We start from the raw sequence: 18042 nt of genomic DNA, 5'->3' as shown, positions 1-18042 counted from the left end.
AAGCGCAGAGCATTCTGATTCCCGACAACATTATTTAAGGAGAAACTAAAGTGTCCCAGGATTGGGAAAGGGCGGGAACTTGATGTAAAATACCAAGTGACTGTCTCTTTAAGCGCTGATGTTGGGGAGTGGGTGTTATTGGATCTGTCCCTTTAAGAGCTGCTGATTGGTGTTGGGATGTGGGCTACTGTCCACGGGGGCGGGCCCTGGGGTATATCAGCTGGAACAGCAGCCAGAGCCCGCACTAAGAACTTTCCCACTTTACCTAGCTGCTCTGAATGGATATGGAAGAGGGGAACGGCAGCGACCTGATGAACAGCTCCTATTACGATGATGATTTGCCGCAGCCGTGCGATTATACCGACTGGAAACACACGTCCTCGGTGGTTCCCATCCTCTACATGCTGGTGTTCGTCTTCGGGCTGTCCGGGAATGGAGTGGTTATCTGCACAGTGTGGAGGTCCCGCACCAAGAGGAGATCTGCAGACATTTACATCGGGAACCTAGCCCTGGCTGACCTGGCCTTTGTGGTCACATTGCCTCTGTGGGCTGTGTATGCGGCTCTGGACTATCACTGGCCCTTTGGCTGGTTCCTCTGTAAGGTGAGCAGTTACCTGGTGATGATAAACATGTACGCCAGCGTCTTCTGCCTGAGCTGTCTCAGCTTTGACCGCTACCTGGCTATCGTGCACTCTCTGTCCAGTAACAAACTGCGCTCCAGGAAGACCACACTGCTGTCACTCATGCTGATCTGGCTGCTGGCCGGGCTCTTGGCTCTGCCAGCCTTATTCCTGCGCCGCACGAAGGAGAACCAGAACCAGACCACCTGTGCCATGGACTATATCTGGGTGGCCAGTGAAAGCACCGAGCATTTCTGGATTGGGGGCATTAGTCTGTTCGCCAGTACCATGGGCTTCCTCCTGCCTTTCCTCCTGATGTCCACCTTCTACTGTGCCATCGGCAACACCATCACCAGACACTTCCAGAATGTCAAGAAGGAGGAGCAGAAGAAGAAGCGCTTGCTGAAGATCATCACCGCCCTGGTCCTTGTCTTCGCCATCTGCTGGCTCCCTTTCCACATCATCAAGACCATTGACGCCTTCATCTGGCTGGAGTTCATCGAAGTCCCCCCCTGCCCCTTCGATGAATTCCTTCACCTGGCCCACCCTTACGCTACCTGTGTCGCCTATATCAACAGCTGCCTCAATCCCTTCCTCTACGCCTTCTTTGACCAGCGGTTCCGATCGCAGTGTATCTGTGTGCTGCGCTGTTCCAGGTTAAAGAAAGCTCTCCACGCCCCCATCACATCCATCTCTTCCAGTATGAGTAACCCCACAAAGAGCGAGGCTCCTTCCTCTGCCACTAAAGTCTAACAGACCCGAGGGGGGGAGAGAGAGAGACTCCAGATAACCACAAGTACTCTCCGCTTCTTGCCTGTTAAATGAAGCCAATTCCCCCAACCCAGCCGGGACAGACTTGACTCGGACCAGCTTCCCGGCCGGTCCTGCCCCCTGAATCACACCCCAGGCTGAATCCTGGCTCTTCACTGGACTGTTCGCCATTGGGACTGGGGTTGGGGCCAGTCACTGATTCTCTCATCCCCTCTGTCTATGGGCTGCAGTTGACTTTAAAAAAAAAACTTTATACGGATTTTGAGGCGTGAATGGGGAGAGGGATTTCAATCCAAAGACAGAAGCCGGATTCTTCTGTCCCAAGCTCCCGAGTGCTGCATTCCCCTTCCCTCTCTCCCACTGCCCCTCCCTCTGCTCGTCTCTCCCCCCCTTTCGTCTCGCCTCTCTCCTCCCCTGCTCTCTCAGTCTGGTGGGCTTATTAATCCTCAGTGTGGTTCACAGGCCAACTTGTGTCTGAAGACAGAGCGACAGTCAGCACTGTCTCAGCCACTATCCACATGCTGCCCTTCTGAGCCCCGGCTCCGGGAGTGCTGACTCGGTTGACTCTCTGTCTTTACCCCTAGCGCTCCCGTTGTTCATCCTCAGCCAATACACCAGCTGGGGCGGAGACTTAGCGCACCGATCCGGCAAGATTTAAAGGGGGAAATAGTGGGGAACTATTATAGGTAAATATGGAGATTTACTTTTCGCTTTTGGCGCCGCGTTAGCTTGTGCTGAAACACTCGATAGAAAGCTGAGATGTATTTTATAATTATAACCTGCTGTTTTTGCTAATTTCCCAATTTAAAATAATGCTTATGACAATAGTATAATTGCTGAGTAAACCTCAGAATTTACTTCGTTTTATTTTTTTTACTCTTTTATGGCAAATCAGGGATCCAAACAGGAAAGGAACAGTTTTACTCAAAATCACAGAATTGTTACGGCGCAGACAGAGGCCACTTGGCCCATCATGTCCGTACTAGCTCTCCAAATCGAGTATTATGGTTTAGTGCCATTCTCCTGCCTTGTCCCCATACCACTGCATGTTGTTTCTATTTAAGTAATAATAGAATCATAGAATCCCTACAGTGCAGAAGGAGGCCATTTGGCCCATCAAGTCTGCACCAACCACAATCCCACCCAGGCCCTATCCCCATAACCCCATGCATTTACCCTAGCTAGACCCCCTGACACTAAGGGGCAATCCACCTAACCCACACATCTTTGGAGTATGGGAGGAAACCAGAGCACCTGGAGGAAACCCACACAAACACGGGGAGAACATGCAAACTCCATACAGACAGTGACCCAAGTCAGGAATCGAACCCGAGTCCCTGGCGCTGTGAGGCAGCAGTGCTAACCACTGTGCCACCCCCTCATCTCTGGTATCTACCTTTAGGATCATAGAACATGATTCACCTTCACCTTATTGCATAACTGTCCGGGCGATTTTGCTCTTCCGCAAGCACATTCCAGGTAACTTTGCAACAACCTCAGTCAACGTAAGCCGGCTTGTACAGTAATAAATAAACTTAAAAACTTTGATTTTATATTAATCGAGTTTTCCGTGCCGTTTTCAGTCTGTTGGGACTGTGAGCTGTTCTATAACAGAATGCTTGATTCCTGATAGGTCAATGTCTAGCTAGAACCAATTGACAGTAAAAATTGACCACGCTGTGATGTCATAGAATCATAGAATCCCTACAGTGCAGAAGGAGGCCATTTGGCCCATCGAGTCTGCACCGACCACAATCCCACCCAGGCCCTATTCCCGTAATCCCTCATATTTACCCTGCAAATCCTCTGACACTAGGGTCATTTTAACATGGCCAATCAACCTAACCTGCACATCTTCGGAGCACCCAGAGGAAACCCACGCAGACACGGGGAGAAGGTGCAAACTCCACACAGACAGTGACCCGAGGCAGGGAATTGAACCAGGGTTCCTGGCGCTGTGAGGCAGCAGTGCTAACCACTGTGCCGCTGTGCTGCCCAAACAAAGTATTTTTTAAACAAAATAAGTAGGATGTACCACTTTTAACATCATATTCTGAACTTGCTGGAGGAAATGCACACTGCAGAAAGTAAAAACAAAAAGTGTGCAGTAGTTTGAGAAAGGACATGTGCACATGCTACTGATCTTAAATACAGGTGCTGGATGGTGGACCGTGCCCATACATCCACTTTCTGCGCAACAAATTATTTCCATATTTTGTGCAATGGACCCAACCATTGGGAAAACTTCAGCTCTAATCTTCAAATACTAGCATTTCTATAAATGATTCTTTTCCCCAAAGTTCCTCACCTTCTTTCAGAATGCTGGATCTGATGAAGAGACAGTTCTATGGGAACCTGGCAGCTCTACCACTCTTCAAGTGAAATACAAATAGAAATGCTGGAAATTAGAGACTAGTAGATTAAGAAAGAAATTGGTGAATATTTTGAGTAGTGAACTCATCAAAGATAGGGAAAGCAGACAAGTCCCTTTGTAGGCGCATAGATAGTTTACAATTTATTCTCATGAAACTCAAAGCAACTTTTATAGTGTCTCAGTGCAGCAGGCTCACAAAGACATCTGCTTCTTGTAACCACTAGTTGTCCTAAGCCAACCTGCCATATTTCTCATGCATTCCAAGCTGGAATGTGACACCACCACAATTTTCAAATAAGATAACAACCTTAACTTTGTCAATTTGTGCATTAAGATCCCTGGAGTTAGGTAAATGAGTGTGTCCTTGCATGGAGAAAGCGATCACCATACTGGGCAAATAGAATATGTGCATTTTTCATTAACTTGATTCAGAGAGTCTTGTTGACTAGTGCATTAGCTTTCTGTGAATATAAAAAAATAACCAAACAAAATGCACCGTTATCTCCATTTGTAAGGTATATAAAAGCGCCTCCCTCTTCCTTGTTTTTCTGAGAAGTTAATCTATCTTTTTGCAGAAGCTGCTGGAGCTTCTGTTTATTGCTGATAGTTTCTATTATTGCTGAGTGCTGTGGGGCATAACTGAAATATCTTTGGATTAATTTTGAATGTATTATAAGGATTATTGGATAGTGTAAAAGTTAACAGCAAGTGTTGTGGTTGATTGGATGAAAGTTGGTGCATTAATTTGTGATAAGCACCAGTTAGACACTGGAGACTGTTAAACATTATTTGTCTTAATATCTAATGTGGCTGTACTACCTTGTATATTACATTTTACTTGTTTGAATTGTTTCAGAGCTACTTTTTCATTGTCTAACTGTGGATCAGTTTGACATCCTATATCATTACTACAATATCAGTCTATTATTATTGTGCTATTGTATAATATGAACTTGTGACTTTCTGTGAAACACTCTCTGTAAAAGTGTTCAATTGGAGAGTAAAGATTCAAACATGGTCTGGGCTGTTTTTATTGCAATTTTAATATAACAGGAATGTAGAAGTTCCTTCACTTCTGTTCTCCATTTGATCTCTTTAATTCACATTTTACACCATCTCTATCGCTTATACTCTGTAATTCTGTGTCTGCCACTCACACAAATTCATTCATTCATCCAGTTTGTCTGTTTTGCTGTCTGTGACACACAGCATTTCACATTTTCCTCCACATTATTTACTGTTCACTCCCAAACTTTCCCCACTATTTCAGTTACTGGATGTTTTCTTTTCTTTCTTACTCGTTCTCATGCACTTTCTGTATTGCTTCACCCAAGCTGCTTGATGCAGTTTTAAGAAAATAATTTGCATTTATATAGCACCTTTCACTGTCTTGGATTGACTCAAAGCACTTCACAGACTTTTGAAGTGTTGCCACTGTTGTAATGTAGTAAACATATCAGCCAGTTTGCACACAGCAATCTCCCACAAACAGCAAGAGATAATGGGACAAGAGCAGCACCACCTGTACCCTAAAATGCAGTGCCATGCTAGCCAAAGAAAGTATCATGCTATAGACAGAGCTGTGATCCCATGCCCAATGTATCAAATTAAAGCTCTAGTTTTGCCACACTCAGTCATAGATGGTGGTGGACAAACAATTAATAGGAGGAGGAGTTGGAGGAGGCTCCATCAATATATCCATCCTCAATGATGGTAAAGCCCAGCATGTGAGTTCAAAAGACAAGGTTAAGGTGTTTGCAACCATCTTCAACCATTAGTGCCTGGTTGGTGATTCTTTTCTGCCTCCTCCTGAGGTCCACATCATCATAGATACCAGTCTCCACCTAATGCAATTAATTTCACCTGACATCAAAGAAATGTATTGGACACAAAGTGTACAAGTCCCAACTACGTCTGGGCCATAATGCTCAGCACCAGAGCTAGCTGAGCAAAGTACATAGGTATGAGGGGAGAACTGGCTATAGTTAATTGGGTAAAAGTTATGGAGGTAAATGAACAGCGGGAAACATTTAAATAAACAATTCAAACGAAATCGTCAACAAAAATACATTTCATTGAGAAACAAAAACTCAACGAGAAAGTCCCATCCATGGGTCACTCAGGAAATTAAGGGTAGTATTAAATTGAAAGAAGAGGCTTATAATGTTGCAAAAAAAGTAACAAGTTTGAGGATTGGGAATGTTTGAGAAATCAGCAGAGGGCCACCAAAAATTCTTTCTGGTTGTATCACAACTTGGTATGGCTCCTGCTCTCTCCAAGACCACACAAAACCGGTTACAGACATCATGGCAACAATAAAATGCTTGGACCTTCTTGAAAAACCTTCAGAGAAACATGATTAAAATACATTTCGTAAAGGCACAGTATTGTCACAACGGGAACCAGTAGATGTTGTATACCTGGATTTTCAAAAGGTATTCGATAAAGTGCCACACAAAAGGTTAAATAGGCAAGATACTAATGAGGTTGGAAATGGTATTTTATTATGGTTAGTGAATTGGTTAATGAATAGAAGACAGCAAGTGAATAGAAATGGGCTTTTTCAAGTGATCAGGCAGTGGCTCACAGAGTTCTGTAAGCATCAATGCTGGGCTTCAGCCAATAATAATCGATATAAGTGACTTAGAAGAAGAAACAGAGAGTAAGGTATCAAGGTTTGACGATAATACCAAGTGAGGTGGGAAGGTAAACTGTGAGAAGGACAGAGAGAGGCTGCAAAGAAATTTAGACAGGTTAGGTGTGTGGGCAATAGATGGCAGATGGTGTGTGATATCGGGAAGCGTGAAGTTATTCATTTGGTCGTAACAATAGCAAAGCAAAATCTTTTTTAAAAGATGTAAACCTCGTAAGTGTTGATGCTTAAGGAGACATTTGTGTACTTGTACAAGTAAACATGAAAATGCAGCAAACGAGTAGCTTGTTAGCCTTTGTTGCAAGCGGATTGGAGTAGAAGAATAAATAAGTTTTGCTACAGTTGTATAGGGTTTTGGTGAGACTGCATCTGGAATGCTGTATGCAGTTTTAGTCCCACCTTTCAAAAAGTACATAGTTGCATTGGAGGCAGTACATCAAAGGTTCACCAGATTGGTCTCAGGAATGAGGAAGTTATTCTGTGATGAAAGGCTAAATAAATTGGGTTTATATTCTTCAGTGTTTAGAAGAATGAGAGGCAATCTCATTCAAACCTACAAAATTCTGAGAGGGTTTGGTAGGGTGGATGCTGAGAGATTATTTCTGCTGGTCGGGGGAATCTAAAACACGGGGGCACAGTTTCGGGATAAGGGGCCAATCATTTAGGACTGTGATGAGGAGAAATTACTTCACTCAAAGGGTTGTGAATCTTTGGAATTGTCTACCTCAGAGGGTTGTGGATGCTTCATTGTTGAGTACATTTAAGGCTGGATAGACAGTTTTTTGGTTTCTCAGGGAATTAAGGGATATGGGAAGAAGGCAAAAAAATGGAGTTGAAGTCCAAGATCTGTCATTATTGTAATGAATGACAGAGCAAGCTCAACAGCCCATATGGTCTACTCCTGCTCCTATTGCTTGTGTTCTTCTGTTGAGTTCTCAACTCACTCATACAGACCAGTGAAAGGTTTTACTTTGTTGACTTTCCCCAGATGTTTGAAAAGCTGTGAAGCACAATATATATCAAGATCTGATTGCGACTTTCCAACAATTTGATGAGTGATCCTGCACAAAACTCTGCGGGTGCCCATAATTCACCCCATGATCAGTGCCGAGTTTAGGAGCAACTGCTTGGGTATCCACACGATGGGTAGTCTCACTAACCTGAGTTAGGTCATATCTGTGGAGTAGTGGGAAATGGGCACTGTACATACACTATCGGGGGCATGGGGGCACACTCAAGTCTAAAACTCACTGTTCACGTGTAAATGGAGACAAATTCAGAACACAGCTTGAAAATATTGTGGGACCAAATGTACTAAAATTTTCTCCCTGCAAATCAAGCAAAGAATTGTGGTTGGGGGTGGCAATTAAAATAGAATGAGGGACTTGCCCATCAATATTTGACTGACTGTAAGAGGTGGGATCCTCTTTAAAAATGCTCCAAATGTGAAATCAGTGCCCAATCTGCTAATATAACCTGTGACCTGAGCAGAGGAGCAATGGTCTCTCTCCCACCGGCCCAAACCTGTCAGGGCTAGAAGGTCACTTTTTCAATATTTCATTGTTTTCTTGTGAGCCAGGAGAAATATCAGGGTACCTGCCGGTCACATTCTGCTCCTTCCAATATCACATTCAAAGAACACTGCCAGTTAACTCTGATTATCTCCACTACTAGCAAACCCCGAGCCATCCCTTGCTTCCAAACCAAATGTCCCCCAATCCCAATTGCATTTCCTGTTGCCACCATTCCCAATCGTTCTATTTCCAATTCATAGAATCCCTACAGTACAGGAGGAGGCAGTTCGGCCCATCGAGCCTGCACCGACAACAATCCCACCCTATCCCTGTAACCCCACATATTCACCCGGCTAATCCCCCCAAAACTAGGGTCAATTTAGCATGGCCAACCAACCTAACCCGCACATCTTTGGACTGTGGGAGGAAACCGGAGCACCCGGAGGAAACTCATGCAGACACGGGGAGATTGTGCAAACTCCACATAGACAGTGACCCAAGCCGAGAATCGAATCCGGGTCCGTGGTGCTGTGAGGCAGCAGTGCTAAGCACTGTGTCGCCCCAATTACTCCCATTGCAATTGTTGTTCCTGGTTCCCAATTACCCCCTCTGTTCTAAATTGCCTCCACATTCCTCATCATCCCTCATTCCCAAGTACCCCCTTCCTGATTCTGGAGACCCATAGGATAATTCTAATAGTAATAATTATTAACTGAAAAGTTAATCTGTTCGCTACCCAGACATTTTACTGAAAACCTACCAGATATCAAGGTTCACGAAAATACTCTCAGACACAGGGAGATTGAGTCACCAGTGAGAATGATTTAAAATTATGAAGCCAAAAAAAATCACAAGAAAGGAGGTTGGAAAAGACACAAACAATAACAGTCTATAAGGTTCAGACAATGTTTTTGTCCACTGAACTATAAAGGGAGATGGATGGTATTTTAAGCCTTTACAAGAATGTAAATAAGATATTTAATATGCACACAACTCTAATTGTTTCCTGCTGATAAGTGCTTTAGGTGGGGCTTTCCGTCACTTCCTCCAACTTTTCTAGTCACAGAGTTCAGGGTTTTATCAGGCTTGTTTGCTGTATGATATTGATTGGACACTAAGTATATGATTTGTACTCATAGCCATATATTAGCAGCTTATTTTAAGAACATAAGAAATAGGAGCAGGAGTAGGCCATCTAGCCCCTCGAGCCTGCCCCGCCATTAACTTTAAATTTAAATTATACAGCATTCCATATGGCTGTACAGAGAGGCAATGATCTCTTTCCATCCTGCCCAAAACCTGCCAGGATCCAAGTTCAGGACCAAAGGGGAAATGGTAACATTGTGGTAATGTTACCAGACGAGTAATCCAGAGATCCAGGCTATTGATCTGGGGATATGGGTTTGAATTCCACTCTGGCAGCTATTAATAAATCTGGAATTGAAAGCTAGTTTTGGGACCATGAAACCTTTCTTAATTGTTGTTAAAAGCCCATCTGGTTCACTAATATCCTTTTAGGGAAGGAAATCTGCCATCCTTACCTAGTCTGGCCTACAGGTGACTCCACATCCACAGTAATGTGGTTGACTCTTAAATGCCCTATGAAATGGAGTTGCATCAAACTGCGATAAAAAGGAACAAAACTGAACAAGTCACCTGACATCAACCTTGGCACTGAAACAACAAACCCAGCCCTGTCGACCCTGCAATGTCCGACAGAACCATAGAATCCCTCCAGTGCAGAAGGAGGCCATTCAGCCCATGGAGTCTGCAATGACTCTCCAAAAGTGCATCTTAGCCAGGCCGACCCTATCCCCATAAACCCCACGCATTTACCATGGCTAATCTGCCTAACCAATACACCTTTGGACAATCCACCTAACCTGCACATCTTTTCACTGTGGGAGGAAACCGGAGCACCCAGAAGAAACCCATGTAGACACGGGGAGTACGAGCAAACTCCACACAATCACCCAAGGCCGGAATCAAACCTGGATCCCTGGCGCTGTGAGGCTAACCGCTGTGCTTACTAACATCTGGGAGTTTGTTCCAAAATTGGGAGAACTGTCTCACAGACTAGTCAAGCCACAGCCTGGCATATTCCTGCTGATGGAACCATACCTTTCAGACAATGTCCTAAACACCACCATCACCATCCTTGGGAATGTCCTGACCCATCAGGTAGGGTAGTCCCAGAAGAGATGGTGGTGACACAGTGGTATACCGTCAGGAGGGAGTTGCCCTGGGAGTCCTCAACATCGTCTCTGGACCCCATGAAGTCTCATGGCATCAGATCAATCATGGGCAAGGAAATTTCCTGCTCATTACCACCCTTTCAGCTGATGAATTAGTACTCCTCCATATTGAACACCATCCGGAGGAAGCACTGAGGATGGCAAAGACGTAGAATTACTCTGGGTGGGGAACCTCAATGTACATCACCAAGAGTGGCTTGGTAGCATCACTACTCACTAGCTAAAAGGCATAGATGCTAGACTGGGTCAGCAGCAGGTGGTGAAGGAACCAACAAGAGGGAAAAACCTATTTGACCTAATCCTCACCGATCAACCCTGGTTCAATGAAGAGTGCATGAAGGGCATGCCAGGAGAGGCAACAGATATACTACATATGAGGTGTCAACCTTGTGAAGCTACAACATAGGACTATTTGCATTGCAGACAGTAGAAGCGGCATGTGATTAATAGAACTAAGCAATCCCACAACCAACAGATTAGATCCAAGTTCTGCAATCATGCCACACACAGTCCTGAATGATGGAGGACAATTAAACAACTAACTGGATGAGGAGTTTCCACAAATAACACCAAACTCAAAGCCCAGTGTGTCAGTGCAGAAAACAAGGCTGAAGCATTTGCAACAATCTTCAGCTAGAAATGTCGAGTGGATAATCCATCTTGGCCTCCTCCTGAGGTCTCCAGCATCACAGATGCCAGTCTTCAGTCAATTTGATATACCCCATGTGATATCAAGAAATGGCTGAAGGCATTGGATACGGCAAAAAGGCAATGGGCATTGACAACATTCTGGCAATTGTTTTTCAAAAAACATTTGATCATGGGATGTGGGTGTTGCTAGCTAAGCTAGTGCTTATTGCCAATCCCTAATTTCCTTTGAGAACGTAGTGGTGTTCTGCCTTCTTGAACCACTGCAATCCGATGGTCTTTATTGTACTGAAGACTTGTACTCAAGAACTAACTGACCATTAGCCAAGCTGTTCCAGAACATGGCATAAATGTGGAAAAATGCCCAGGTATATATATTCTATTCACAAAAAGGGCAAATCCAACCTGGCAAATTACCATACCATCTGTCCACCCTTAACCATCAGCAAAGTGATGTAAGGGGTAATCAACAGTGCAATCAAGCAGCACTTATTCAGCAATAACATGCTCACTGATGCTCAGTTTTGGTTCTGCTGTGGCCACTCAGTACCTGACCTCATTCCAATCATAGTCCAGACATGGACAAAAAAGCTGAACTCAAGAGATGAGGCAAGAGTGATTGCCTTTGACATCAAGGCAGCATTTGACTGTGTGGCAAAACTGAAATCAATGGGAATCAGGGGCATCCTCACCACTGGTTAGAGTCATACCTCACACAAAGGAAGATGGTTGGTGGGGGTTGAATGTCAATAATGTCAGCTCCAGCACATCACTGCAGGTCTTCCTTAGGGTAATGCCCTAGGTCCAACCTTCTTCAGCTGTTTCATCAGTGACCTTTCTTCCATCATAAGGTCAGAAATGGGGATGTTCATTGATGTTTGCACAATGTTCAGCACTATTTGTGACTCCTCAGATACTGAAGCAAACTATGACTTTGCAGCAAGACCTGGGTGATAATTGGCAAGTAACATTTGCTCCATACAAGTGCCAACTGATGACCATCCCTAGCAAGAGAGAATCTAAACATGTCCTCTTGACATTCAATGGCATCATCATTGCTGAATCCCCCACTATCAACATCTTGGGGGTTACCATTGAGCAGAAACTGACTGGATCAGCCATATACTGTGGTTAGACTAGGTCAGAGGCTGGGAATTCTGAGGAGTGTAACTCACCTCCTGATTCCCCAAAGCACGTTTGTCATTTACAAGGCACAAGTCAGGAGTGTAGTGGGCTACCCTCCATTGTCTGGATGGGTGTAGTTCCAACAGCACTTAAGAAGTTCAACACTAAGAAGGACAAGTAAGCAGTCCGCTTGATTGGCACCCCATCCACTACCTTCAACATTCAGTCTCCCCACCACTGATGTACAGTGGCAACAGTGTGTACCAGCGATAAGCAAATCACCGAGGCCTCTTTGATAGCCCCTTCCAAACCTGCAACTTCTGTCATCAGTGTGAACACCACCACCTGCAAGTTCCCCTCCAAACCACTCACCATCCTGGCTTGGAAATATATTGTTGTTCTTTCACTGTCACTTGATAAAAATCCTGGGACTCCCTTCCTAACAGCACTGTGGGTGTCCCTACACCACATGGACCGTAGCATTTCAAGAAGGTGGCTCTTCACCACCTTCCGGGTCCGGGATGAGGACAAGGGAAAAGAGAAAGGCTGGGGATGACGGCAAGCTTGAAGGAGACCAAGAGTAGGGCCCAGAACAGGGGTAGCAACCAGAGAAGGTCCATCAGATTTTAATTTTGTGAGGTAGTGGTGAGTTGGGAGGAAATGAGAGGAGAGCTGTGCAGGTTCATTTAGTCTTTCACTAACTTACCTCAGTTGATAAAACCTGTATAATTTCTGTTTCAATGCACCAAATAGTTGGAACTTAGATGAATCCGATCTTAGTTTATTATTGTAAATTGAGAATTGTATTTAGTCGAACAAGGACTTTTCAGATGGTAGGGCAGGTAATCTTGGCTCATAGAACCACAGAATCCCTACAGTGCAGAAGAGGCCATTAGGCCCATTGAGACTGCACCGACTCTCTGAAAGTATATTACCCAGGCCCCCTCCCCCACAACCCCACATATTTACCATGGCTAATTCACCTAATCTACACATTTTTGGACACTATGGGGCAATGTAACATGATCAATCCACCCAACCTGCACATCTTTGGACTGTGGGAGGAAACCGGAGCACCCGGAGAAAACCCACGCAGACACCCAAGGCTGGAATTGAACCCAGGTCCCTGGTGCTGTGAAGCAGCAATGCTAACCGCTGTGCCAACGCCGAATACAGGGTGGTGCACATGGGTGGTGATACCTTGCCTCTTTTTACTGAAGCATTATCCAGCAAGGGTTTGCTCTGTTGTTAGTGCTTATAGACTTCATCTTGTGTTACATGTACTGACTGTATGAAAAGCAAAAATGTTGAAATGATGAGGTTACTTTGGTGACGTTATGAGAATACATTGGTCCACAGCCTTGATAGTAATAGAACAACTTGTTCAACCTTTCGGCTCGGGACCCCATTTGCACATTAGTCTCACTTGACGGGCAGATGATCAAACCTCAGAAAGATACTGTTTGGCATGGCAATATTCTGAATTATTTTAAAACTTGTGGTTTTAAGGAAAGAAACAATTGCTGAGCAAAATTACAGCAATGTCATAGCAATAAATTGTTAAGGTAATAAAAACCAACAGGGTATGAGAGGATCAGTGTGTGTGCGCAGGCGAATGTGAGCAGCTGCATGTGTAAGTGATCGTGAAAGTGAATGGGAATACTGAGATTTGGTTTAATTTGGTTTACTATTGTCACGTGTATTAGTATACTGTGAAAAGTATTGTTTCTTGCATGCTGTACAAAGCATACCGTTCTGTAAGGGAGACTTATACTCACCTCAACACACTCATTCAGTGTCTTGTACTCCTCACCCCCTCCCAATCACTCACTGTCACACACTGCCCTCCACATACTCACTCAGTCACTCACTCGCACTCAACTCCCCCACCCCAGCTCGTGAAAGTAAATTTGTTTACTCTGCCACTGTCAGGACTGGGGCCGTTCTCTGAGCCAAGGCTGGGGCTGATTCGGCCATCACACCAAATTCCACCAAGCCAGCCTTCCCCATGCCCTCCCCCCCCGCCCCCCCCCCCCCACCCCCCCGCCCCTACTGCCCGAATCCCAGCCTCCTGACAACACCCCCCCCCCCCCCCAACACACCCTACACACCCAATCTCTTGCTCAGATTTCCAGCCTTCCCAGGTTCCCAGCAGCTCTGACCCACTGAACTTGCTTTTCCACTATTGGATCTTCAGCCAGAAACAACTTATAACAACTTTATGAAAACAACTTTGTATTTGATGACATTTCATTCATCCAATTACAGGCTGATCTCACTGTATGTTGGCTGCTGATAGGTCCATCAGTGGCTACCTATGAGCAGCCAGTACATGGAGAAATCAGCCTGTGATTTGCTGAGCCTCGTCTGAGCATTTTCTGAATTTCTTTTCAGGAAATTTTGAATTTGAACTGTTATTTACACTTGGAGGATGTGGCAGTTCCCTCCCCCATCATTGGTAGGCCGTGTTTCCCGTTGTTCAATGTCGGGAACCGCATTGAAATAAACCAACATATCATTATCAGGCCCGTACGCCAGAATCAAAAAAATGTCTCCACGGCAGTGATATCAGGTGGTGTGAAGCACGACTGGTCTCAAAAGGCGTACACTTGATGAGCTGTACTCCTGGAGAGCTCAGAGGTCAGTACAGTGCTTGGGGTAACAGGGATACAGTGCTTGGGGTAACAGGGATACAGTGCTTGGGGTAACAGGGATACAGTGCTCGGGGTAACAGGGATACAGTGCTTGGGGTAACAGGGATACAGTGCTTGGGGTAACAGGGATACAGTGCTTGGGGTAACAGGGATACAGTGCTTGGGGTAACAGGGATGTGCCAAGGGGTGCTGGGGATATCAATTTGATGCCAGAGAAGTGCACCTGGGTGAAGATTGTTTCCTGGTTTATGAGCTGTGCGCTGGGCGGCCTTTAAAAATAGTACCCAAATCATCGAATTGATGGGCGGGCGAATCGAAGGCCGCAGTCAGCGATACTCCAAGAAACAGCGTTGTCAATCAATCATCCTTTTATCAACAGATTGAGATGGACTTGTAACATAAAACACTGGAAACAAGAGGGATAGTAAACTAAAGACTGAGTCTGTTGTAAATCTGCTTGAAAAATACTGTGTTCCTTTAGGAAGAAGATGCCTCAACAGTAAATGGAAAATTAAAAATCCCCAATATTTTTGTGTAAAATTCTGAGCAACAATGTGAATGATTTGCTGCTGTCAACCAAGTGATTGCACTTAATAAGTATCTTGTGCCCACCTCTATCAATATATCCAGTGAGCCATCTGCATCAAGGAAAAGGGACAGAAGCCATGTTGGAATCAGTGTAGATGGAGATCGGCGCTAACATGAGGGTGGAAGTTTGTTTATGGAAAGGGTATGGCATGTCTACTGGATCAAATAGGATGCCAGAGTTGTGGACAGTCTGGTTCCAATCTCAGACAGTGGCCAGGGATGGCAGTGGAATCAGTGGCTAGGGAACAGAGGGACCATTGACAATGGCTTCAGTCTTCTAAATATTTAATGGGAGAAATTTATAACTAATGTGACAAATCAGACGCAGAAGGGGTTTCATGGGAGGTGGTGTGAAGTAGAGACTAAATATTTTGTGTGGAATCTGGTGCTGTGTTTTCAGAAAATGTCACCAAGTGAGATGTAGAGAAGAAATAGGAGGAAGACTCCAGAGGTAATGGTGCCCGGGACAGACAGACCTGCATCAGCAAAGCAAGGCTCCACATTTTGCTTCAATTCAGTGATTTTCCTTTCTTTCTGCTTGCAATTTGGAATCTGTTACTTGCATCCTTTTAAAATGGGGCACTCGTGATCATTTGTTTTATTTTGATTATTCTTATTTCATTCTAGTTGACATTTTCAAAGAGTTAGCATTGGACTGGAATTGGATTATCCACCTAGCATTGTTCTTAGTTGTCTCCCAGACAGATGGAGCTCTGCGGGTGGAAGGTGTTGGGTGGATTTAAAGGATAACATAAATTTTCAAAGGAAGTTTGAAAAATCACTTGACAAACTGAGGAAATATTTAAATAAGGAAGTTTTGAATAATATTTTAGTGACATGGGAACAAAATTATTTTCATAATATAAAGTATGTGAACGTGTGTCATTGGTGTAGGCAGGGAAGGAGTTGTAATCATGTATGCAATTAATTCCAACAGAATCTACTGGTCCAGGGAGCTGAAAATAAGAAAAACAGAATGTCTATGTAATTAGCATCTTTGACTGGTAGTGTCTGCCCTTGGACTCAAAGGTGCTTTTATAAATTATTTAAAACTGCTCAGAGAAGTGTGTGAGGCTGTTCCAGCAATGTCCTGTATAATCAGTAGCCCTTTTAATAAAATGGGGAAGAGGAATTCTAAATCGTGACTATTTCCTTTCTAGAGACAGATGGTGGAGAAGTTGGCCTCTAAACACTCAATTTAACACAAACAGAGTCTGTATTTAGCTCCATTCATAGTCACACGCCTTCAGCAGCCCTTCCACATTTTATCTCGGGCTTATTGAAGTGAGAATAATGACAGACAAAAGTTTAGCAAAGTTTGTTTAGAAATTTGCTGACTTCTTCAAAAAAAAGCAGTGGCATCGCACCCGTGTTGCCAAATGATTTCCTTTTCTCCAGGGTCACTCTGATTTGTCCCTGTTGATTTCTCGCAATAAAAAGGGGCCCTGTGTGTGTGTGTTGGTTTTCTGTAGGACTCGGCTCCAGGCCACCTTCCTCCTCATCCTCAGGAAGACTGGAATCCAAACAGAATGGAGTGGGATTTGAAAAACAAACAGCCAACTTCACCGTTCACAGATAAACACTTTTATTCCGAATTGAGCCAGCTGTCGGAGATTTCCTGAGACCCCCGTATCCTTGGAGACACGTTTTTAGGACTTGTTTCGTTCATTTATTCTGGCTTCAGAAGGGAGATGCACACAATGTCGACTTGTTCAACTAGACTTTTATCAAAGAGTTTGAACACGCTCCTATCAGAAGCTATCTCTGAAAGAATAAACATTTTCTATAGAAGCCAGTGGGGTCAGATCTGTCCGAGTGAAAGCTTAGTGTGAGCATGTCCAAAAGGGGGAAGGGAACAAATGTCTGAATTCATACTGTGCTTTTAAATCGAGAACCCTTAGGTACTCAAGGCTACAACACAGCACGTTATCAAGATAGACAATAAATCCAACTATACTTATTAATTAAATAAAACAAACACCTCATAAGGGATGCTAGCATTTAGAGAGAGGAAAGAACTTGGAGGAGGAGATAGGAAAGATTAATAGGGAAACACGCATAGACTAAGAGAAGGGGGGCTGTTAAAGGGAGAAGGAACGTGACCAGGTGCTTTGCCAGAGAATCAAATCCTCATTGCAAATGAGTCTTAACCAATGGATGTGCTGCTTAATTTGAATTCAACCCAATGATCGACATTGTTCCTACATTGCAATAGTTACATTACACGTCATTGGCTGCAAATCTCATTGGGGCTTCCAGGGATTGTACAATTGGTAGATAAATATAAATCTTTCTCTTTATGTATCCAGGTTGATAAAAGGAAGCTGTGACACAGAAATTTAGCAGTCCTCCCAACAGCCTTCCTAACTATATGAAAATGTACTATGAAATCGTTCAGGATTGAGTTTTAACAACACCAGGTTAAAGTCCAATAGGTTTATTTGGTAGCAAATGCCATTAGCTTTCGGAGCGCTGCTCCTTCGTCAGATGGTCATCATTGCCAGTATTAATTTCCAGTGAAAGGAAGAAAATATTCCCCTCAGCTGTGGAGTCAAGCTTTGTAGAGCAAGCCTGCACAGACCAAAGCAGCAAACATCCCTGGGCTATCGGACCTTGTAAGGAGTCTAACAACACCAGGTTAAAGTCCAACAGGTTTATTTGGTAGCAAGCGCCACTAGCTTTCGGAGCGCTGCTCCTTCGTCAGGTGAGTGGGAGAAGGAGCAGCGCTCCGAAAGCTAGTGGTGTTTGCTACCAAATAAACCTGTTGGACTTTAACCTGGTGTTGTTAGACTCCTTACTCTGTTTACCCCAGTCCAACACCAGCATCTCCACATCATGAT

At 44.3% G+C, this 18042-nt stretch overlaps 1 protein-coding gene across 1 annotated transcript; it reads left to right on the top strand.

Moving 5' to 3' along the window:
* Positions 1 to 224: 224 nt before the first annotated feature.
* On the top strand, positions 225 to 4782 carry LOC144502914 (apelin receptor A-like). The gene has a single exon (XM_078227331.1). It carries the CDS (start codon positions 279 to 281, stop codon positions 1371 to 1373), a length of 1095 nt encoding a protein of 364 aa, XP_078083457.1. The 5' UTR covers positions 225 to 278; the 3' UTR covers positions 1374 to 4782.
* Positions 4783 to 18042: the final 13260 nt, after the last annotated feature.

Source organism: Mustelus asterias, chromosome 13 (assembly GCF_964213995.1).
Source record: "Mustelus asterias chromosome 13, sMusAst1.hap1.1, whole genome shotgun sequence".
In the NCBI taxonomy this organism is placed as follows: domain Eukaryota; kingdom Metazoa; phylum Chordata; class Chondrichthyes; order Carcharhiniformes; family Triakidae; genus Mustelus; species Mustelus asterias.
This window is presented reverse-complemented; position numbering and strand designations above follow the sequence as displayed.

What these genes read in the sequence shown, in the direction of transcription:
- LOC144502914 (XM_078227331.1), top strand. Translation starts at nt 279, where the DNA reads ATGGATATGGAAGAGGGGAACGGCAGCGACCTGATGAACAGCTCCTAT.